At 43.9% G+C, this 25,301-nt stretch overlaps 1 protein-coding gene across 1 annotated transcript; it reads left to right on the top strand.

Moving 5' to 3' along the window:
- Positions 1-1,883: 1,883 nt before the first annotated feature.
- Positions 1,884-25,261, top strand: LOC121580800 (rab effector MyRIP; the record flags this gene model as incomplete). The annotated part of the gene is made up of 11 exons (XM_041895839.2): positions 1,884-2,125; positions 6,345-6,481; positions 9,593-9,678; positions 10,276-10,425; positions 10,843-10,942; positions 11,232-11,584; positions 15,080-15,259; positions 15,395-15,556; positions 22,941-23,036; positions 23,209-23,269; positions 23,915-25,261. Coding segments are annotated over 11 exons (1,581 nt in total), but the record flags the coding sequence as incomplete, so codon positions are not given.
- Positions 25,262-25,301: the final 40 nt, after the last annotated feature.

Here is a 25,301-nt window from a genome sequence, read left to right as displayed (position 1 = left end):
AAAAAACGCCTCACACATGAACTGTGTGATATTTGGCGGAGTCAACATGGAGGCACGAGACAGTACACATGGGCTCATGTGAGAGAGAACACCATGTCTCTGGCCAGATTAGCTAGGTTTTATTGTTTTGAGCATCAATCTCAGGTCTTTAAATCAAGTGTGATAACCCCAGTGGGATTTTCAGATTATTGTTTAATAACAGAAATAAGTTTAATTAACGCTGTCAGTTTCATTAACACTGTAAAACCCAAAAGTGCATACTGGCATTTTAATACAACTTTATAGAGTGATACTCACTTCAGGAAATGTTTTTGTTTTTTCTGGGAGAGGTGGAGGTCTCAAAAGACCCGTTTTGTATCCCTTCAAGAGTGGTGGGATAAAGGGAAAATCCAGATTCAACAATTCTGTAATCAATACACAATGAATGTGTATGGCCCATGGGGGGCCAGTATGAAAAATGTATGCACTCACTAACTGTAAGTCTCTCTGGATAAGAGCGTCTGCTAAATGACTAAAATGTATAAATGTAATGTCACCAAAGACATCACCAGATCAATGAAAGCCCTAGAGTTTGAAATAGTGGAACTCCTGTTGTTGGTTGAGACCACAGGAGACGAGGCCATACTCAGGCCCTCGAGGAAAAAAGCAGCATTGGCAGACCTGCTGGGTATCAGATCACAGGGGGCATTGGTGTAAAGTAAGTTTCAGGGAATCTCTGAAATGTTTCTTTGGTTTAGAGAAAAATAATGGACAAAGAAGAATTATTCATTGCCTCAAATCAGCTGTTGGACAGGAGCTCACTAGCCCTAGTGAAACAGTGACACAGCAGTTCCTTGATGGGCTCCCACAGGTGGCTGCAGAAGCTCAGGTTGAGCTAGAGCAACCATTGTCTTTGCAGAAGCTATACACTGCATTAAAAGGCATTGAAAATGGAAGGGCACCAGGCATTGATGGGCTTCCCGTTGACTTTGTTAAGTCTTTTTGGGCTATGTTGGGAGAGGATTGACTAGCAGTAGTTAACAATAGTTTGACTGGAGGGTTACTACCGATAAGCTGCAGGAGGGCTGTCCCTACTGCAGGAGGGCTCACCCTACTGCCAAAAAAGGGTGATCCTAGGGAGGTGAAGAACTGGAGGCCAGTGGCTTTATTGTGCACTGATTATAAGATCCTGTTGAAGGCTTTGTCCAACAGGCTGAGGGAGGTGATGGGGCAAATCATACAAAAGCACCAGTCTGACTGTGTTCCCAGCCGGCAGATAGGGGATAACATTTCTCTGATTTGGGATTTTTTGGACGTCTCTAGGGCTATTACTGATGATGTCGTTATTTTAGTGAAAAATCAAGCAGAGGTGGATAGTTTGAGTCTCATGGTTGATCGGTTTAGGGGAATATCCTCTGCAAAGGTAAATATCTCTCTTTCATCCTCTCTCTCCTCTCTCATCTCATCTCATTTCCCACCCACCCTCCCACCTCTCTCTCTCTCTCTCTCTCTCTCTCTCTCTCTCTCTCTCTCTCTCTCTCTCTCTCTCTCTCTCTCTCTCTCTCTCTCTCTCTCTCTCTCTCTCTCTCTCTCTCTCTCTCTCTCTCTCTCTCTCTCTCTCTCTCTCTCCTCTCCTCTCTCATCTCATCCTGTCTCCCACCCTCCCACCTCTCTCTCTCTCCTTTCTCTCTCTCTCTCGCGCTCTCTGTCTCTCTCTCCTTCTCTCTCTCCCTCTCTCTACTTCTTGCTCTCTCTCTTTCATCCTCTCTCTCCTCTCTCTGTCTCTCTCTCATCTCAGCCCGTCTCCCACCCTCCCACCCTCCTACCCTCCTCCACCTACCCTCCTCCACCTCTCTCCTATCTCTCATCCTCCTTTCCTTCCCCCATCCCCCATCCTCCCTCGCTCTCTTTCATCCTCCCTCAGTGACCTGAAGCAGGAGCTTTACAAGGAGGGCAGTCGCTGCTCCCTGCTCTCCCGGCAGCATCGCTTCAACGAGCGCCGCTGCATCCGCTGCAGCTCTCCCTTCACCTTCCTGGTCAACCTCAAGCGCCAGTGTCTGGACTGCCAGTACAACGTCTGCAATACCTGCAGCTCCTACAGCAAGAAAGACAAAGCCTGGGTCTGTTCAGCGTGCCAGAAGGGCAGGTCAGTGTGGAGGGGTGTGTTTCTGCCATTTTGTTAGTCCCCACAAGGTCAAATGCTATTTCTAGGGGATTTAAAATTAGGTTTAGGTTAGGGTTATGATCTAGGGTTAGTTTTAGGGTTAGGGTAAGGGTAAGGTTAGGTTTTGGGGTTAAGGTTAGGATTTTGAATGGGACTGAATTGTGTGTCCCCACAAGGTTAGTTGTACAAGACTGTGTGTGTGTGTGCATGAGTGTGCATGAGTGTGCATGATTGTGCATGATTAAGTGTGTGCATGCTTGTGTGTGTGTGTGTGTGTGCGTACGTGTACCTTATATCCTATTTACCAAGGGGTGAATGACAGTGATGATCTTTATCAGCTATGTAAGCTTGTGTTGAGCCTCAGACCTCAGTGACTAAGATGTATTTAGTATTGGAGACGTCAGGTAGCCACAGGGTGTACTGATAGTTGTTATAAACATGTCATCTCCACAGTCTCCTCTCTCAGGCGTCACCGACTGTGACACCTGTTGACAGCCTGTGTCAGCTTAGTTTATACTCACTATGGCATGTACAAACACACACACACACACACACACACACACACACACACACACACACACACACACACACACACACACACACACACACACACACACACACACACTGTCACACCTGAAAACTGCAAATGCAACTCACATATTTACTAAGTATACCACCAGTGTATGTACATTGCACACATTGTTAGCGTGCAAATATACCATTCGTTATAGGGAAATAATGCATGCTCTAGAATGCCCTTCAAGCCAATCAGAAACAAGTATTCAACAATGCCATGGTATACTATATGATAAAAGAGGGAAGATGACCCTATAAGACTCTCTGACCACCAGTGTTGGTTGCAGTTTGTTTGCTTTAGGTAACACTGCTCTTTGGTAAAGGATTTAAGTAAATCCACAATTCTCCCAATTGATTTGATCTTTCATTCGGTTCAAGGTATTGTAGCAAATTCGGGGGGTAGCCTTGACCGGGACTCGAACCCAGGTCCAGTGACTGTCAAGCCAACACCTTAAAGCGATACTTTGGGATTTTGGCAATGAGGCCCTTTATCTACTTCCCTAGAGTCAGATGAACTCGTGGATACCATTTTTATGTCTCTGTGTCCAGTATGAAGGAAGTTAGAGGTAGTTTCGCTAACCAATGCTAACTAGCATTAGCACAATGACTGGAAGTCTATGGGTATCTGTTGAACTAATGTAACAGTTAATACAGGGTTAATCTGGGTTGTTGTGTCCAGTAATGCAGTAATGGTTAAATCATGTCAGTCCTCGGGGAACACATCCTCTGTGTTGTGTTGAAGAAGCAAGCTACTACTGTATCACAATCCGGCCGTGATTGGGAGTCCCATAGGGCAGCGCACAATTGGCCCAGCGTCGTCTGGGTTTGGCCGGGATAGGCCGTCATTGTAAATAAGAATTTGTTCTTTACTGACTTGTCAGTAAAGAAAGGTAAATAATATTATTTACAATGACGGCCTACCCCGGCCATATTATTTATGATCCATGTCCAGTGCTGCTTTGCATACAGTATACAGCATACGGCATACACTGAGTGTACAAAACATTATGAACACCTGCTCTTTCCATGACAGACTGAGTGAATCCAGGTGAAAGCTATGATCCCTTATTGATGTCACTTGTTAAATCCACTTCAATCAGTGTACATGAAGGGAAGGTGAAAGGTTAAATAAGGATTTTTAAGCCTTGAGACAATTGAGACATGGATTGTATATGTGTGCCATTCAGAGGGTGAAAAAATATTTAAATGCCTTTGAACGGGGCATGGTAGTAGGTGCCAGGCGCACCGTTTTGTGTCAAGAACTGCAACGCTGCTGGGTTTTCCACGCTCAACAGTTTCCCATGTGAATCAGGAATGGTCCATCACCCAAAGGACATCCAGCCAACTTGACACAACTGTGGGAAGCGTTGGAGTCAACAAGGGCCAGCATCCCTGTGGAACGCTTTCGACACCTTGTAGAGTCCATGCCCCGTCAAATTGAGGCTGTTCTGAGGGGGGTGCAACTCAATATTAGGTATTCTTAATGTTTTGTACGCTCAGTGTATGTCTGCTAGTGATGCGTGGGTTGACTCATAACCCGCAGTCCCTACTGTTATATCCACGGGGCGGATGAGTTTAGGGTCATTAAATATTGAATAAAGAGAAACAATACCACAAAAAATCCATTAATGTATCATTATTGTGCAATTAATATCTATAGGCTACATTGAGGTTTTTCTTTCATAATTTTAGGCTAACTGGTATTAGTGCATAAGCCTAAACGTTAGGGATTAACTGTACGTGTGCCAAATAGCCTACAGTACACAGCCAATCGCCAAATGATGCTTTTGGGTATGGGCAGAAAAAGTTAAAGTAAATCCACGGAGGCAAAAAGGACATTGTCGAAGTTTAATTCTATAAGACAAAAGCTGCGAAAGGAGAGTTGAAAATAAAGAGAAGGGAGGGCCAGAAAAGTAATGTTTGGAAAAGATTTGGTGAAGTGGTAAAAGAGGATGATAGCAGTGTGGTTATGTATGTTATATGTGAAGCATTGTGAGGCGCTATACAAATTCGACAGTCACAAGATGGGACTTCAAATAGGCCTATGGCATGTCAAGGGGACTGTAGCCTACAGTTAAGATGGGTTAAATGGAAACTGAAAACTGGACACTGACTGTAGGTCTATACCTCTCAAATAGCCTTAATAATAACTCCTGTAGAACTAATCATTTATTTCAGTGAAATGATACACTAAATGCAAGCAACATTTTGACTTGGGAACAGGAGTGGAGAAATATGATTTCTTTCTTTCTGCATCAGAGAATGCAATGCTCAGTTAGATACCATCTGTATAGGTGCTGTCTTCATCATAAAAGCATAATAAAAGCTGATAATATTTCAACAACATAAAATATGCATCAAAGCCGAACTGAAATCTTATCAGAAACACGTTGGGTCGTTTTCACAGCTTTCTTTTTCATTACAACCGGTCAAACTGATGTCATTTGGACATTTTGCACAGAACATTTTTCCCGTTTTTTTTTTGTTCTTGTATTTTTTCCCCAGTCCCTAAATGTCTTTGCTCCTCGAAAGATGACAGAGAAAACTTGACAGATGTCAACTAGATTGAAGCATTCATTCTGTCGATCTATTACATTATTCTGTTAAGCAAGGGTTCATTTAGTCTTCTAGGGCAACATATAATGACAAAAGAGAAGCTACATGTATCTAATTATAGACAAGTTGACTAACAAATAGCCATACAAAATGCTGGAAATTATAAGCAACATATCTAAATCAGGCAAAATAAAATCCTGCACCCCCTGTCAAAAAAATTGTTGGGCCATCTGACTGTAACCTAATGCATTTTCTATATTTGCGGGTTAGGGTTGGGTGCGGGCCTCAGATTTTCACATATATATATCACATATAGTCGGGCGGTTGCGGATGGGTTATTAGCAATTGCGGGCGGGTGCTGGTGAAAAAACAACTGAACCACGCACCACTAATGTCTGCAATCAGAAGAGTGAGGTCTCCCACAGTAAGTTGGCAGAGGTTCAACAAGGTGAGATGAGGGTGTGTGTGTGTGTGTGTGTGTGTGTGTGTGTGTGTGTGTGTGTGTCTTGCCTTCAGGGCCATGGACCCCTTGACTCAGAGGATGTGGTAACACACACTCAACACCGACATACGCTCTACACATTGTTAGTGGATTGCACAAAATATCCTACCAATAGAATACTCCCAAAAGTGCAAACACCACCAGTAACTGTAGAAAGAAACATTGTATAAAATGGTATGTCAACACTGGTCTGCTAAATACAGTATGTACAGTATAACTGGCATCTCAACAGTCCTCTCTCTGTTCTCTCTCTGTTCTCTCTCTGTTCTCTCTGTTCTCTCTCTCTCTCTCTGTTCTCTCTGTTCTCTCTGTTCTCTCTGTTCTCTCTCTGTTCTCTCTCTATTCTCTTTTTCTTCTCTCTGTTCTCTCTCTGTTCTCTCTCTCTGTTCTCTCTCTCTTCTCTCTGTTCTCTCTCTCTGTTCTCTCTCTCTTCTCTCTGTTCTCTCTCTGTTCTCTCTCTGTTCTCTATCTTCTCTCTCTCTCTGTTCTCTCTGTTCTCTCTGTTCTCTCTGTTCTCTCTGTTCTCTCTGTGTTCTCTCTCTGTTCTCTATGTTCTATCTGTGCCAGGCTTCTAAAGACCCAGTCCCTGGAGTGGTACTACAACAATGTGAAGTGTCGCTTCAAGAAGTTTGTTAGTGCCAAGGTAATGAAGACAATATACAGAAAACACCTGGCGGAGCACGGAACGCTGGGAGAACTCACAGGTACTGGACTGGTGTTTGGTACTGCTGTTACTGGGACATTAGCGTCGACCATAATAGTGTGAAGGCTCTCTGCTTGTGTCTAGTGTCATATCTTAGCAGCCTTGTATGGTGTACACTAGATTCATTCAGGACAGGCTGTGTGTGTGTGTGGTGCTGTAGGGCTGTTCCACAGTGTGTATGCGTATGTGTATGGGTGTTTGAACATGTGCACTAGGGGTGTAACAGTTCGGTGAGTATTGCGGTTTTTGGGGTCATGGTTCGGTTACGGTACAGCAGGAAAATGAAATACCAACAATTACTGTAATTAATTTCAGTTTATTTGGCAAAATACGCCAAATTAAAAAGCAGCCATTCACAATGTTCCTGGCATTGTCTGTTGTGACAGGGATTGTTGTGTTGGGCCTCAAGTAGAGGTCTAAAAAGTTGGACCCGTTCCGAAACGGACCTGGGGCTTTCCCATCCGGACAAATATGCATAAATACATTTTTCAATATAGAAACCCATTCTGAACGGACCCGAGGACGACCAGTTCTGTATAGAAGTGGTCGGATCCGAGTGAGGGAAGCAGCAGAAAAGTCTGTTTGTAAAATATTTTATTAACTAGAGCTGATAAAGCGCGAGGGAGAGGATGGCTGGCTAAACGTTGAAGAGTCTTGACCAGAGTTGGAAGAGGCAGTGGGTCATCTGGACGGTTTGCAGGAACATATGGCGGATAGTTGGAAATTGCAGCGAGTAGTGCGGACGAAGTGGAGGAAATGGAAAAAAGGTTGGAGAAGCAAAGGCTGTGCTGGAATGTGAACAATATGGGTGTCAGTTCTGATGATATGGATCGGGAGGATGAGGGTCAAGGATCTGAATGGTTGGTAGTGGAAAGACAGGAAGAAGAGCGAGGATGATCCTAAAAGCAGTGGAGTGTCTAGTATAGAAAGCATAAAGTGGGCCAAGCTAGGAAGCAATAGTAGTGATGTGTTGGAGTGGAAAGTTGTGATGGTGTTTGATGAGACCATAGGGCCTCATTTACACCCTATCCGATTAACCAATATCGTAGAGAAAGAGATAGGTGAAGTCAAACTAGCCCGGTTCATTGGAAATTATAGATTGCAAATATTTTGTGGTAGCCAGGCTCAGCAAGGGATGATTCTGCAAATGGAAAAGCTTAATGGGAAGAATATTAAAAGCCATGTCCCTGGTGCTTATGCTAGTTTGAGGGGAGTCATCACTGGGGTCCCAATAGAGGGTCAAAGAAGTGAAAGCTTATCAGTGTTGCTGAGGTTTGAGAAGGTTTTGCCTGGAAAAGTACAGATAGGATCCATTAGTTTCAGTGTCAGAGAATTTGTCCCATCCCCATTGCAGTGTTTTAAGTTTAGAATTATTATTACAACCTTGTTTTTACGGAATAGCCCAGCATGTTTTTTCAGCTCAGATTTACTTACGAGGCAATGGAATACATCGCAGCATAGGCATGAATAGCCTATAGGCCTAGTGTTTGTTTTTCATTTACTTTTTAAAAATTCATTTGGGTTCACAGTGCGGACCAAACCGATGTCCCCGTACCAAACAGTACCGTTACAGCCCTAATGTACACTCTTAGAAAAAAGGGTTCCAAAAGGGTTCTTTGGCTGTCGCCATAGGTGAACCCTTTTTGGTTCCAGGTAGAACCCTTTTTGGTTCAAGGTAGAACTCTACCTGGAACCAAAAATGGTTTTTCAAAGGGTTCTCCTTTGGGGACAGCTGAATAACCGTTTAAGGATCTAGATAGCACCTTTTTTTCTAAGAGTGTATGCGTGTGTAGGTAGGTAGGCTATGTGAATGCATCAGACATGTGCTATTATTAGTGTCTGTGCTTGACAACATAGTACATGTGTAATAATGCCCTCTACCATATTCACAAAGCCTCCTAACATCCAGAACCTTCAGGGAGAGGACAGTCAGGGCTGTTTTGGCCAGGAGCTATTTGCAGTAGCAGGGGTCCTCTCTCTCTCTCTCTCTCTCTCTCTCTCTCTCTCTCTCTCTCTCTCTCTCTCTCTCTCTCTCTCTCTCTCTCTCTCTCTCTCTCTCTCTCTCTCTCTCTCTCTCTCTCTCTCTCTCTCTCTCTCTCTCTCTCTCTCTCTCTCTCTCTCTCTCTCTCTCTCTCTCTCTCTCTCTCTCTCTCTCGTTCTCGCCTCTCTCGCTCTCTCTCTCTCTCTCTCTCTCTCTCTCTCTCTCTCTCTCTCTCTCTCTCTCTCTCTCTCTCTCTCTCTCTCTCTCTCTCTCTCTCTCTCTCTCTCTCTCTCTCTCTCTCTCTCTCTCTCTCTCTCTCTCTCTCTCTCTCTCTCTCTCTCTCTCTCGCTCTCACTCTCACTCTCACTCTCACTCTCACTCTCACTCTCGCTATCGCTCTCTCTCTCTCTCTCTCTCTCTCTCGTTCTCTCTCGCTGGACCTGATTTACCAGATGAGAGGAGGATGCTCTACTGTGTTAGACGTGATAGAGCAGCATGCTGTTATTTCTAGGTAGTCATTTCCAAGCCTTTGCTTGTAATTCCACTGTTCAGTAAAGGTAATCAATAGAATAATCAATATTAGGTATCACTAATGCATAAACTCCACTATGTAATGGCTCCTTGAGATTCTAATTCTTGCAGAATTTGTCTGTAGAGGCTTTAGGCGTCACTGCTGGTGTAAGCTGTCCAGCAAAACATGTTCCTCTCACACACATAGCCAAAGGCTAGTGACTCAATATGCTCGGGGATTTCTCTATTTAATCCGTCTATCAGCATATTTGAAGACATGGTTTATGAGGGCTGGACCATACATTTCTCGTCAATCATTTTGAAAAAACGTTTCTTTATAAACTGGAAATCAAATGATCCTCCATTTACGTCCCGTGTAGCTCAGTTGGTAGAGCATGGCGCTTGCAACGCCAGGGTTGTGGGTTTGTTTCCCACGGGGTGCCAGTATGAAAATGTATGCACTCACTAACTGTAAGTCGCTCTGGATAAGAGCGTCTGCTAAATGACTAAAATGTAAATGTAAAAGAAAACAAATCTTTAAAAACAAAAACTAAGTACTACCATCCTCAAGACTTTAATCTGAAGAGACTTCTCTCTATTATACCCACTTTCTCTTCTCAGAGCACAGCATGGCAGAGACCTTCACAGTGGCACTGAGGGTGGCAGGGGAGGCCATCTACAAGGCAGAGGGACACACCGACAATCAGGTAACATATTCTGCGGGGGTCAGTCGGTCATTCTGTCTGTCTGTCTGTCACTCATATGATTCAGCGGGTAAAGGGAGAAAGCAAGACTTCTGAAGATTGATTAAGCTTTGCATTACAAGATTTGTATTCATTCTAGTTTGCTCAAATGCAGATTAAATGTGCAGATCATTCATATACAATTCAATTTATTTTGTACTGCCCTAATTAAACAAACCCACTTCTACATTATTGTCCATTTAAATATCGTAGCATGCAGTAGTACTGTACCTCTTGTAACAGACTAGCCGAGCAGTGACACAGTCATCTTCTGCACCTACTCACTCCTTTAATCTGTAAAAAAATGTTTCATATCCAAAACCACTTTTTAAAACAGTTTACAGGATATTATTTTCTATTTAGAGTTTATGTTTAAAAGAGTCATCATCTTATCGACTGTCTATCTGACTTGGTTGTTGTTCTCTCTAGGATATGCAGAGCGAGGCGAGGTATTTGCGGGACCTCAGGGAGGAGCTGATTGAGGAACTGGCCACAACCATCGCACAGAAAGTAATTTAATTTCAATTCAATTAAACTCAACTCAACTCAATTCCATCCTAGATCATCCGACGGAGGAAGAACCTGGTTGAGATGAAGCCAGACTATGACCTGGACTGGCCCCCAAACAACCAGAGTGGTGACCAGCCCTTGGCTTCAAGCTGCCCCAGCTCCCAGATCACCACATCAGCCCGTGCCAAGGCCTCTCTATGGGTAAGCATGGAGCGTAAGGTGGTTCAGGGAACTACGCTTATGTGATCGGTAACCTTGCCTAGGCTTTAGTTCAGAGGGCTAACACAGTCTTGTGGTGTGCAGAGAACCCAGGTGTTGAACCTCGATAGCCAGGCTTCTTCATGTTTGTTCAGAAAGCCGAGTGATAAACGAGACTTGGAAGCATGGTGACTCGAGACTATGGGTTGCCCAACATGAAGACTTGTGTTAGCTGATGACCAGGCTTTAGCTTAGCAGGCTAACACTGTTAAAAACCCAGTCTGTCACATAAGACCAGAACATATATGGAGTGTGACATATGTTGGTTATCTTTACCTCTCTTTACCCATATTTAATTCTGTGTATTTACCTCTGCGGTCTCGCTCTGCTTCCCTTCTGGATGACAACGTTGTGATGCAGTGCTCTGGGGTTTCCCAGGACTCTCAGCAGGGGCTGAAGGAGGAGGGAGGAGCGGCAGGGTTGGCCAGCTGGAAGAGTGTTGACCACCTGGACGACTCCAGTAAGAGCCTGCTGGCCACTGCAATTTACTATTCACACACATCTTTACAAATGTCTTTAGTACACACACCTTATGTAATACGTTTCAGAGTTACCTGTTAGTGTTGTACTCTAGCTAAAGACTGGTGGCTAAAGGCTTCCTCCTTTGTGGTTGTGTTTCCGCCTGTCTATCTGCTGCGTGTGTGTGTGTGTGTGCGTGCATCTGTGCATGTGTGTGTATGTGTGTTTACATGTCTGTCTGTGGTGGTGTGTGTGTGTGTGTGGCATCTATCTACCCTTGTGTGTGTGAGGTGCATCCTCAGTGCTGAAGAGCCCTTACGGGAATTGGATCGCCTTGCAGAGCACCCAGCTGTCTCGGCCCAGCCTGCTGACCAAGAGGAAGTTGCTGGTATTCAGTGTCCTGGAGTGGGAGTTCGGTGTGATATCCGCCTACAATGAAATGGGCTCTGACGACGCTGAGGGGGGTGAAGGGGCCTGGGGTGCTGCCCTGCTGGAGATAAGCAGGAAAATGACCTCCAACGCCAACAACAACCAGGGGTCAGAGGCTCCAGACACCCAGGCCTCTGCTGGCCAGCAGCCCAGCATCCCATCACACTCGCTGGGCCACCACGCCAGCACCGACACCCTCAACTTCGAGTCTGAGGTAGGAGAAGGTCAGGTTGAATGTCAAGGGTCAAAACTCCAGAAGCCTCATCTCGCCTTCCTGAAGAGAGAAAGAGATCAGGAGGAGGAGAGGTTATGGCAGATGGAGGTGGAGATAGCGGGAGGGAGAGCGGAGGAGAGTAAAAAGGAGAAGAGGACAAAGTAGAGGGAGGGCGATGGAGGAGGAGAGCTGAGGTCGACACTTATCAATCTGGCTAGTCAGGTCAGAGGCACAGAGCTCTCATCCACTGAAGATGAGTTGGACAGAGTGGGTAGGTGGGAGGAGGAATGGGAGGAAGAGAGGAAGGAGGAGAGCAGAAGAGAGGGAGGGAGAAGGGGGAGAGGAGCTCACCATCAAGTTGCATATGCTGGCTAGCCAATTCACACAGTTGTCATCAACAGAGGACGAGCTTGACCGAGTGGGTCTCAGCAATGAAGAGATGGAGGAGAAGAGAGAAAGAGAGAGTGAGGGAGAGAAGGAAGAGCTGACATCCAAACTGTGTAGACTGGCTAGACAGGTCAATGCCATGCAGTTTTCATCCACAGAGGATTAACTGGATAGAGTGTGTGGAGAGAGGGAGGAGGAGAGAGGGAGGAGAGAGAAGGAGGAGGAGAGAGGGAGGAGATAGACGGAGGAGGAGAGAGGGAGGAGATAGACGGAGGAGGAGAGAGGGAGGAGATAGATGTGGAGGAGAGAGGGGGGAGAGAGACGCGGAGGAGAGAGGGAGGAGAGAGACGGAGGAGGAGAGAGGGAGGAGATAGACGGAGGAGGAGAGAGGGAGGAGAGAGACGCGGGAGGAGAGAGGGAGGAGAGAGACGGAGGAGGAGAGAGGGAGGAGAGAGACGGAAGAGGAGAGAGGGAGGATAGAGACGGAGGAGATAGACAGAGGAGGAGAGAGGGAGGAGAGAGACGGAGGAGGAGAGAGGGAGGAGAGAGACGGAGGAGGAGAGAGGGAGGAGATAGATGTGGAGGAGAGAGGGAGGAGAGAGACGCGGAGGAGAGAGGGAGGAGAAAGACGGAGGAGGAGAGAGGGAGGAGATAGACGGAGGAGGAGAGAGGGAGGAGATAGACAGAGGAGAGGGAGGAGGAGAGGAGGAGGAGGAGAGAGACAGAGGAGGAGAGAGGGAGGAGAGAGACGGAGGAGGAGAGAGGGAGGAGGAGAGAGGGAGGAGAGAGACGTGGAGGAGAGAGGGAGGAGATAGACGGAGGAGGAGAGAGGGAGGAGATAGACGGAGGAGGAGAGAGGGAGGAGATAGATGGAGGAGAGAGGGAGGATAGAGACGGAGGAGGAGAGAGGGAGGAGATAGACTGAGGAGGAGAGAGGGAGGAGAGAGACACGGAGGAGAGAGGGAGGAGAGAGACGGAGGAGATAGACAGAGGAGGAGAGAGGGAGGAGAGAGACTGAAGAGGAGAGAGGGAGGAAAGAGACGCGGAGGAGAGAGGGAGGAGAGAGACAGAGGAGATAGACAGAGGAGGAGAGAGGGAGGAGATAGACGGAGGAGGAGAGAGGGAGGAGAGAGACGCGGAGGAGAGAGGGAGGAGATAGACTGAGGAGGAGAGAGGGAGGAGATAGATGGAGGAGGAGAGAGGGAAGAGAGAGATGGAGGAGGAGAGAGGGGGGAGATAGATGGAGGAGGAGAGAGGGAAGAGAGAGATGGAGGAGGAGAGAGGGGGGAGATAGATGGAGGAGGAGAGAGGGAGGAGATAGACTCGGAGGAGAGAGGGAGGAGATAGACTCGGAGGAGAGAGGGAGGAGAGAGATGGAGGAGAGAGGGAGGAGAGAGATGGAGGAGAGAGGGAGGAGAGAGATGGAGGAGAGAGGGAGGAGAGAGATGGAGGAGAGAGGGAGGAGAGAGATGGAGGAGAGAGATGGAGGAGAGAGGGAGGAGATAGATGGAGGAGAGAGGGAGGAGAGAGATGGAGGAGAGAGGGAGGAGAGAGATGGAGGAGAGAGGGAGGAGAGAGATGGAGGAGAGAGGGAGGAGAGAGATGGAGGAGAGAGGGAGGAGAGAGATGGAGGACAGAGATGGAGGAGAGAGATGGAGGAGAGAGGGAGGAGAGAGGGAGGAGAGAGGGAGGAGAGAGATGGAGGAGAGAGGGAGGAGAGAGATGGAGGAGAGAGATGGAGGAGAGAGGGAGGAGAGAGATGGAGGAGAGATGGAGGAGAGAGATGGAGGAGAGAGGGAGGAGAGAGGGAGGAGATAGACGCGGAGGCTCTGTGGGAGATGACGGGAGATAAAGAGGAACTGAGCTCTAATTTGAGAGACCTCCTAGCCAGTCTCCCAATTCTCCTCTACGGAAGATGAACTGGACAGAGTGGGAGAGAATGAGGAGAGAGGGAAGAGGAGGAGGAGAGAGCAGAGAGGAGTGTAGGAGACATAATTAAGGTAGAGATGGATGGAGAGATGGTGGTGGACCCAGAAAGAGAAGAGAGAGGAGAGGAAAATAATAACATTAAAGTTGGAGAAAAAGTGTTAAAGGAAGAGGTAGATGAATATCTAATGAATAAGATGTTAATGCTGGAGCAGCTATCAGGCAGGTTCTGCACTTTGGATAAGACAGGAGTCAAACCTGGAGAAAGGGTTGGAGGGACAGAAGAGGGTGGTGAGAATGAAAGAGAAAGAGATATGACAGGAGAAAGCGCCGTGGAGCGAGATGGAGAGAAGGTTGGAGAGAAAGAGGATCAGACTGAAACAGAGACGCGTACAAGTCCCCGACCACAGAATGTAGATGAGAGAAAGGAACCGGACCAGACAAAGAACGAGACGTCCCAAGAGATGGAAGAAGAGAAAAGCGAGAGAGTAGAAAGAGGGGGATATGAAGGTGGGAAGGTGGAGGATAAAGCAAGCAAGAAGGAGATAGAGATTCTTGGAGAAAGAGAAGAGGATCATTTTGGGAAGAATACCGACAAGGAAGAGATAGAAACAGAAGTCAACAGAGCTAAGGAGCCAGAAGAGAGTGCCACCTAGCTTTAGCTAAAAAAATACAGTATATGGCTGTGTAATTCTTCTGACATTTATAACCTAAAGCAACCAACAGCTGTAACACTAACTCTGTGCTTGCTACTCTAGACCCTTCTACTTTCCTTTCTTGTCTTTCCTTTCCCTCCGTCCTTCCTTGTTCCATTGCTTTGTGTCCTAATATATAGTCATATATATATATATATATATAGTCTTAATGACAAGAACCTAGAAGACACACTCCAGTTCCTTTCTGCTTTGCTACAGCAGCTGACATCACAAACTAACTGATATCTTGATCTTTACCAAGAGCAACTGGGATAGCGCTATGAATCCAATCAACCAATCAATCAATCAATCAAACACTATTTCTTTCTCTTTGCTCTTTGGCTCTTCTCTGCTCATTTAAAACTGTTATTCTCACGTTAATGGATGTGTTACACACAGAAACAGAAGGCTTTTGGGGATTGCCTAAAAGTTGTGTAAATCCAATCAATTGTGTGTGTGTGTGTGTGTGTGTGTGTGTGTGTTATAGAGGTACTCGGCGGTGTCACTGCGCAGTATCACCACTGAGGTGCTGAAGGTGTTAAATGCGACAGAGGACCTACTCCAGGGGGTAGAGGGGGATGACTACACCACCTCACTGTCCCCCAACACTGACACAAAGAGGCTGGACGAACAACTCAGCAAACTGGAGGAGAACGTCAGTTTGTCTGTCTGTTCTTTCAACATATCTTATATTCATTGTGGGTTTAAGAATGGTGTGTGATGCTAACCTCTGTTAATATTATACAACTGAAATGACCACAGTCAGTCAGTCTGTCTGTGCCAACTGAACTGTGCCCACCAGGTGTACGTGGTGGCGGGCACGGCTTACGGCCTGGAGGCGGAGCTTGGCGACCTGGAGGAGTGTGCCCGGGCCATCGGCAGTGCCACCTCAGACCTGGAGCTGTACTACCTGGAGGAGCAGGTGGCAACGGCTGCTGCCCAGGTGCAGCAGTCTGACCTCCAGGTGTGTGTTCAAGTCTGGACGTCCTCTGTGTCTCATACAGTGCCTTCAGAAAGTATTCACACCCCTTGACTTTTTACACATTTTGTTGTGTTACAGCCTGAATTTAAAATGGATCAAATAGATATTTTTTTGTCACTGGCCTTTTTGAAATTTTTACAAATTAATTAAAAATGAAAAGCTGAAATGTCTTGGGTCAGTAAGTATTCAACACCTTTGTTATGGTAAGCCTAAATACACTAAATTACCAAAAGTATGTGGACACCTGCTCGTCGAACATCTCATTCCAAAATCATGTGCATTAATATGGAGTTGGTCCCCCCTTTGCTGCTATAACATCCTGCACTCTTCTGGAAAGGTTTTCCACTAGATGTTGGGACATTACTGTGGGGACTTGCTTCCATTCAGCCATGAGAGCGTTAGTGAGGTCGAGCACTGATGTTGGGATATTAGGACTGGCTCGCAGTCGACGTTGCAATTCATCCCAAAGGTGTTCTATGGGGTTGAGGTCAGGGCTCTGTGCAGGCCAGTCAAGTTCTTCCAATCCGATCACGACAAACCATTTCTGTATTGACCTCGCTTTGTGCACGGGGACATTTTCATGCTGAAACAGGAAAGGTCCTTCCCCAACTGTTGCAACAAAGATGGAAGCACAGAATCGTCTAGAATGTCATTGTATGCTGTAGTGTTAAGATTTCCCTTCACTGGAACTAAGGGGCCTAGCCCGAACCATAAAAAACAGCCCCAGATCATTATTCCTCCTCCACCAAACTTTACAGTTGGCACTATGCATTGGGGCAGGTAGTGTTCTCCTTTCATCCGCAAAACCCAGATTCGTCCATCGGACTGCCAGACGGTGAAGTGTGATTCATCTCTCCAGAGAATGCGTTTCCACTGCTCCAGAGTCCAATGGCAGCGAGCTTTACACCACTCCAGCCGATGCCTGGCAGTGCGCATGGTGAGCTTAGGTTTGTGTGCGGCTGCTCGGCCACGGAAACCCATTTCATGAAGCTCCTGACGAACAGTTATTGTGCTAACGTTGCTTCAAGAGGCAGTTTGGAACTCGGTAGTGAGTGTTGCAACCGAGGACAGACGATTTTTATGCGCTTCAGCACTCGGTGGTCCCGTTCTGTGAGCTTGTGTGGTCTACCACTTTGCCGCTGAGCCGTTGTTGCTCCTAGACGTTTCCGCTTCACAATAACAGCACTTACAGTTGACCGGGGAAGCTCTAGCAGGCAGAAATTTGACGAACTGACTTGTTGGAAAGTTGGCATCCTATGACGGTCCCACGTTGAAAGTCACTGAGCTCTTCAGTAAGGCCTTTCTACTGCCAATTTTTGTCTATGGAGATTGTATGGCTGTGTGCTCGATTTTATACACCTGTCAAATACACCTACATAGCCAAATCCACATACTGTGGACTCACTCTGTGTGCAATAATAGTGTTTAACATGAATTTTGAATAACTACGTCATCTCTGTACCCCACACAATTATCTGTAAGGTCCCTCAGTCGAGCAGTGAATTTCAAACACAGATTCAACCGTAAAGACCAGGGAGGTTTCCCATTGCCTCACAAAGAAGGGCACCTACTGGTAGATTGATAAAAATAAAAAAAGCTGACATTGAATATCACTTTGAGCAAGGGGAAGTTATTAATTACAATTACATCAATACACCCAGTCACTATAAAGATACAGGCGTCCTTCCTAACTCAGTTGCCGAAGAGGAAGGGAACCGCTCAGGGATTTCACCATGAGGTCAATGGTGGCTTTACAACAGTTACAGTTTAATGGCTGTGATAGGAGAAAAATGAGGATGGATCAACAAAATTGTAGTTACTCCACAATACTAACCTAATTGACAGAGTGAAAAGAAGGAAGCCTGTACAGAATAAAAAATATTCCATAACATGCATCCTGTTTGCAACAAGGCACTAAAGTAATACTGCAAAAAAATATGGCAAAGCAATTAACTTTTTGTCCTGAATACAAAGTGTTATGTTTGGGGCAAATCCAATGCAACACATTATTATTATGTTATGGGTATGCTTGTAATTGTTAAGGACTGGGTAGTTATTCAGGATAAAAAAAGAAGCGGAATGGAGCTAAGCACAGGCAAAATCCTAGAGGAAACCCTGGTTCAGTCTGCTCTCCACCAGACACTGCAGGACAATAACCTAAAACACAAGGCCAAATCTACAATGGAGTTGCTTACTAACAAGAAGACAGTGAATGTTCCTAAATGGTAGAGGGCAGTTTTGATGTAAATCTACTTGAAAATCTATGGCAATACCTGAAAATTGTTGTCTAGCAATGATCAACAACCAATTTGACAGAGCTTGAAGAATTCTGAAAAGAATAATGGGCAAATGTTGCACAATCCAGGTGTGGAAAGCTCTTAGAGACATACCCTTAAAGACTTAAAGGTGCTTCTATAAAGTGTGAATACTTATGTAAAGTGGCTTGCGAAAGTATTCACCCCCCTTGGCGTTTTTCCTATTTTGTTGCCTTACAACCTGGAATTAAAATGGATGCTTTAGGGGTTTGTATCATTTGATTTACACAACATGCACTTTGAAGATGCAAAATATGTTTTATTGTGAAACAAACAAGAAATAAGACAAAAAAACAGAAAACTTCACCCCCCCAAAGTCAATACTTTGTAGAGCCACCTTTTGCAGTAATTACAGCTGCAAGTCTCTTGGGGTATGTCTCTATAAGCTTGGCACATTTAGCCACTGGGATTTTTGCCCATTCTTTAAGGCAGAACTGCTCCAGCTCCTTCATATTGGATGGGTTCCACTGGTGTACAGCAATCTTTAAGTCATACCACAGATTCAATTGGATTGAGGTCTGGGCTTTGACTAGGCCATTCCAAGACATTTAAATGTTTCCCCTTAAACCACTCAAGTGTTGCTTTAGCAGTATGCTTAGGGTCATTGTCCTGCTGGAAGGTGAACCTCCGTTCCAGTCTCAAATCTCTGGAAGACTGAAACAGGTTTCCCTCAAGAATTTCCCTGTATTTAGCGCCATCCATCATTCCTTCAACCCTGACCAGTTTCCCAGTCCCTGCCGATGAAAAACATCTGTTCTCAGGGTGATGAGAGGTGTTGGGTTTGCGCCAGACAAAACGTTTTCCTTGATGGCCAAAAAGCTCAATTTGAGTCTCATCTGACCAGAGTACCTTCTTCCATATGTTTGGGGAGTCTCCCACATGCCTTTTGGCGAACACCAAACATGTTTGCTTATTTTTTTCTTTAAGCAATGGCTTTTTTCTGGCCACTCTTCCATAAAGCCCAGCTCTGTGGAGTGTACGGCTTAAAGTGGTCCTATGGACAGATACTCCAATCTCCGCTGTGAAGCTTTGAAGCTCCATCTGGGTTATCTTTGGTCTTTTTGTTGCCTCTCTGATTAATATCCTCCTTGCCTGGTCCATGAGTTTTGGTGGGCAGCCCTCTCTTGGCAGGTTTGTTGTGGTGCCATATTCTTTCCATTTTTTAATAATGGATTCAATGGTGCTCCGTGGGATGTTCAAAGTTTCTGATATTTTTTTATAACCCAACCCTGATCTGTACTTCTCCACAATTTTGTCCCTGACCTGTTTGGAGAGCTCCTTGGTCGTCATGGTGCCGCTTGCTTGGTGGTGCCCCTTGCTTAGTGGTGTTGCAGACTCTTTCAGAACAGGTGTTTATATACTGAGATCATGTGACAGATCATGTGACACTTAGATTGCACCCAGGTGGACTTTATTTAACTAATTATGTGACTTCTGAAGGTAATTGGTTGCACCAGATCTTATTTAGGGGCTTCATAGCAAAGGAGGTGAATACATATGCATGCACCACTTTTCCGTTATTTATTTTTTAGAATTCTTTGAAACAAGTTATTTTTTCATTTCACTTCACCTATTTGGACTATTTTGTGTATGTCCATTACATGAAATACAAATAAATCAATTTAAATGACAGGTTGTAATGCAACAAAATAAGAAAAACGCCAAGGGGATGAATACTTTTGCAAGGCACTGTAAATTAGATATTTCTGTGTTTCATTTTCAATAAATTTGCAAACATTTCTAAAAAACATGTTTTCACTTTGTCATTGTGGGGTATTGCTTGTAGGTGGGTGAGATGTTTTATTTATTTAATCCATTTTGAATTCAGGCTGTAAAATGTGGAATAAGTCAAGGGGTATGAATACTTTCTGAAGGCACTGTAGCTAGCTAGCTAGTGTCCAAAATGCCCCTCTATTCTCTATGTAGCCCATTCGGTGAAAAGAAATACATTTAAAATATATGACATTCTGTGTACAGTGGGGAAAAAAAGTATTTAGTCAGCCACCAATTGTGCAAGTTCTCCCACTTAAAAAGATGAGAGAGGCCTGTAATTTTCACCATAGGTGCACGTCAACTATGACAGACAAATTGAGGAAAAAAAATCCAGAAAATCACATTGTAGGATTTTTAATGAATTTATTTGCAAATTATGGTGGAAAATAAGTATTTGGTCACCTACAAACAAGCAAGATTTCTGGCTCTCACAGACCTGTAACTTCTTCTTTAAGAGGCTCCTCTGTCCTCCACTCGTTACCTGTATTAATGGCACCTGTTTGAACTTGTTATCAGTATAAAAGACACCTGTCCACAACCTCAAACAGTCACACTCCAAACTCCACTATGGCCAAGACCAAAGAGCTGTCAAAGGACACCAGAAACAAAATTGTAGACCTGCACCAGGCTGGGAAGACTGAATCTGCAATAGGTAAGCAGCTTGGTTTGAAGAAATCAACTGTGGGAGCAATTATTAGGAAATGGAAGACATACAAGACCACTGATAATCTCCCTCGACCTGGGGCTCCACGCAAGATCTCACCCCGTGGGGTCAAAATGATCACAAGAACGGTGAGCAAAAATCCCAGAACCACACGGGGGGACCTAGTGAATGACCTGCAGAGAGCTGGGACCAAAGTACCAAAGCCTACCATCAGTAACACACTACGCCGCCAGGGACTCAAATCCTGCAGTGCCAGACGTGTCCCCCTGCTTAAGCCAGTACATGTCCAGGCCCATCTGAAGTTTGCTAGAGTGCATTTGGATGATCCAGAAGAGGATTGGGAGAATGTCATATGGTCAGATGAAACCAAAATATAACTTTTTGGTAAAAACTCAACTCGTCGTGTTTGGAAGACAAAGAATGCTGAGTTGCATCCAAAGAACACCATACCTACTGTGAAGCATGGGGGTGGAAACATCATGCTTTGGGGCTGTTTTTCTGCGAAGGGACCAGGACGACTGATCCGCGTAAAGGAAAGAATGAATGGGGCCATGTATCGTGAGATTTTGAGTGAAAACCTCCTTCCATCAGCAAGGGCATTGAAGATGAAACGTGGCTGGGTCTTTCAGCATGACAATGATCCCAAACACACCGCCCGGGTAACGAAGGAGTGGCTTCGTAAGAAGCATTTCAAGGTCCTGGAGTGGCCTAGCCAGTCTCCAGATCTCAACCCCATAGAACATCTTTGGAGGGAGTTGAAAGTCTGTGTTGCCCAGCGACAGCCCCAAAACATCACTGCTCTAGAGGAGATCTGCATGGAGGAATGGGACAAAATACCAGCAACAGTGTGTGAAAACCTTGTGAAGACTTACAGAAAACGTTAGACCTGTGTCATTGCCAACAAAGGGTATATAACAAAGTATTGAGAAACCAAATACTTATTTTCCACCATAATTTGCAAATAAATTCATTAAAAATCCTACAATGTGATTTTCTGGATATTTTTTTCTCATTTTGTCTGTCATAGTTGATGTGTACCTATGATGAAAATTACAGGCCTCTCTCATCTTTTTAAGTGGGAGAACTTGCACAATTGGTGGCTGACTAAATACTTTTTTTCCCCACTGTATTATGGAATGTATTTTGAATGTGTATATATAAATGTATGTAAAATGTATATCACAATATGTGTTAAATGCATCGGAAAATGTATTTAATGTATTTCAAAATACATTACATTTTAGACTATATTTCAAAATATATTTATCGATTATATTTTTTAAAGGATTTGGAAATGTCTTTTGAAATATATTACATTTGATTGTATTTGTAAGAAATATATGTTTACATTAAAATGTATGGCAATATTTAAATCATATTATAACGCCTCCAACAAGCCACTCCTCCAGATCCTCTAATAGGCTGCCACAACTACAATATATTTTGTCAAAATGTATTTTTATTGTACTTGACACATACCAAAAGCACTAAAATACATTTAAATGCATTTCAATTACTACGAAAATTACTACAAACATGATTTAGATAGAGATTCAGAGTGTTTAATAGTCACATGTACAGGGTTGCAGGTGTGATTGCAGGGTACAGTTAAAATCATAGGCTTCGAGCTCCAACATGCAGGACTCAGTGAAATAAAATAATGAAAATGGTAATAATAAACAACAACAATAGAAATAACACTACATACATCATACCAACTGTAGCAGTGATGAATAAATAAATGTCCATTGGGGTGGAGGCAGAGTATAGACTGTTGAGGGGGTGTGGGGGAATGACCATAGGGGGCAGCATGACCATTGAGGGGAACAAGTTAAATAAAAATAATATACATATTAACAACTGCAACAGTGATGGCCATACATTATCGGTCATGTAGTGACTATAATTTGTCATTATTTAATTAAGCTGAAGAGAGAAACTGACCACGCATTTTGTATTTTTAAGTCTCTTGAGATGGGAAAATAGTTTTTTATTGAACATGTGCTCTTTATGACAGAATGTTAAAATTAGGTGAACTCAAAATACTGTATATCTTTTTTTTACTCACCATAACAATTTAAATTATATCACTGCCAAGGTTTTGGGTTGGTTGCCAAAAAAAAATGATCTCCATTGATCAATACATAAAGAGTAATTTAAGAATCCTCTGAAGGGCCAAACTATGTCTTATGCTGAATTAGGAACCACTTTGGCCACCCTGTAAACTAGATGTCATAGCCATGCATTTCTGGAATTATCAGGCATTACATGCATTTGAGCAAAGTATAATATATTGAAATAAATAAAAAAATCTGATGGGAGTGCAAGACTTTTGACCCGAGCCCTTTGTGGCATTTAAGACGCAGTCTTTTGCTTAGAAAAAAGGAGAAAGAAGGGGATTTTACTTCAGGTTTTACCTCGGGAATGGTGAAATTAGAAATAGAAAATGGTATGTTTGAATGTTGGTGATTGTCACATAATGAAAATGTTTTAAAGAAAGAATTAGAAAGTTGTCCTTATGATTGACATTAAAACATTCACATTAAATTGTGTTTTTTAAGTCCTTTTAAGTTGATCTGAGTCAGAGAATATTAATATTTCTACTTTGTTGTAGGTGTCGGACATCACAACCAGGATCGCAGCTCTGAAGATCGCAGGTCTCAACATAGTCCCACAGAACCGCTTTTCTAAGCCCAAGAAACAGCCTAAGGTACTGGACCAGACCAGGCCACTTAGGACTAGGACCAGGAGGTTTTCCTGATCAGCAGTTTGGGGTCAGGAAAAACTCAGGGTCCCAACTTGTCACTCACTAAAAATGTTTAACAAACACATACCGTGTGATTTTCTAATAAACTAATCAAGTGTCACGTGACTCTCTGCAGCCACAAACATTTGACTCGTCACGTCAAACGAGGAGGCGGCTACCTGCTCCACCCTTGAAGGGTTAGATATACATACATACAGTATGTAATTATATATGCCATATAGCGGTAACTGCCAAAATAAAGGAAACACCAACATAAAGTGTCTTAGTAGGGCGTTGGGCCACCACGAGCCAGAACAGCTTCAATCCACCTCGGCATAGATTCTACCAGTGTCTGGAACTCTATTGGAGGGATGCGATACCATTCTTCCATGAGAAATTACATTTTTGGGTGTTTTGTTGATGGTGGTGAAAAATGCTGTCTCAGGGGCCGCTCCAGAATAACCCCTGCCATGACCCCATAAGTGTTCAGTTGGGTTGAGATCTGGTGACTGAGACAGCCATGGCATATGGTTTACATGCTCATCAAACCATTCAGTGACCACTCGTGCCAAAAGATAATGGCCTGCCCAGCATTTTTATACATGACCCAAAGCATGATGGGACGTTAATAGCTTCATTAACTCAGGAACCACACCTGTGTGGAAGCACCTGCTTTCAGTATATTTTGTATCCCTCAGTCACTCAAGTTTTTCCATTATTTTTGCAGTTACCTGTATATGCCAAGATAGTCACACATTTACTACATTCACATTAGTTCCTGTTTTCAATAGTGTGTGGTCTCATGTTTTGTATTTTGACCCACATGCCTTATCTCTTCTCAGATAAAGAAACATAAGCCGGATTGACCAGGCATGTTGACACCTGCCATGACTCCCCCCACACCAGTGCCTTGAGCCCCTTGTCCAGTCAGGATGGTACCATCAGTGTCCAGTAAGAGGGGTGCTATCTGCCTTTAACCAACCACCAGGACACTACAGAGTACAGACTGACAGTTTTACCACTACTTCTGGCACTGTGGATAAAGACGAGAGTTGTACATTTCTTTATAATAAGAGATGAAAATAGTAGCTACATACTTTATGTAAATTTAATGTAAAAAATAAATGAATTAAGTTAAGAAACAAAGCAGTGGTTTTATAGAATCTTTATCTTAAATATGCTGTTGAGTGAAATGTCAATCATCTCTTTGTTATTGGACCTTTCAACCAATCGGTGACCAGAGCCATTTTTATATAGCATAACGAGAACGTTGTTATGACGAATGAGATGTAACTAACAAGCTGTGTGGCTATTGGCTGAAAGGCAAGCTATGATTTATACTACTGCTTGTTTTAACATGTTTTTAACAGTTAACCTGTTTGATAAATATTTATAAAAGACACTGGTCTATCATTGTTATGGGAACAATCATTACAAAAGAGACAATTATTGAAATACGTGCTAAATAACATCCTTAATTAAAAAAAACAATCAGCAATGATTAGTCTTATACTGTATTAATATGGGTCATACAGAATATTATACTTTCAGGTAGACAGAAAGTCTCATATGGTTGTTAGTTCTTTGTAACCTTGAACATCTGATGTTTGATATTACGTTGTAATTTATGTACAATAAAATAACAATTTAATTACTTTTGGCTTATCATTGTGCTCCTACAGACAGATGTTTCACTGTGTAGGCTACCTGTAGTTGTCTTCCACAATTACAATTGTGGGAACAAAGTCATGAACTAAAGCCGTGAAGTAATCAATCTTGAGATTCATCCACACACAGAGCTTTGCAAACCTTAAGGAGATGGAAAAATATGTTTGTTTGGGTTTTTGAGCTGAGGAAGTGGCACCAGTGTCTAACATTCCTCCGGTCCTGATGGAGCCTGGGACCTCTCAATTGCATGCTCCTCGCGTCCTGGGTTTTTGAGAAGGAGATGAGGAGAGAGGACACGAGGAGTATGCAATTGAGATCTTCCCAGGGCTTCTTTCTGGAGAAATAAAGGCCATCTTTATGGAAACAAACTTCAACAGTTCTTTGGCTGTGTTTACACAAGCCATTTTTTTCACTAAATTGGTCTTTCGACCAATCAGATCAGTGCTGAAAAATATTTGATGTGAAAAGATCTGAAATGATTGGTCAAAAGACCAATTAGTGGAAAAAATATCAGAATTGGGCTGCCTGTCTAAACACAACCTTTATGTTCTAATGAGTGGC

This window comes from Coregonus clupeaformis, chromosome 14, assembly GCF_020615455.1.
Source record: "Coregonus clupeaformis isolate EN_2021a chromosome 14, ASM2061545v1, whole genome shotgun sequence".
NCBI classification, from domain to species: domain Eukaryota; kingdom Metazoa; phylum Chordata; class Actinopteri; order Salmoniformes; family Salmonidae; genus Coregonus; species Coregonus clupeaformis.
This window is presented reverse-complemented; position numbering and strand designations above follow the sequence as displayed.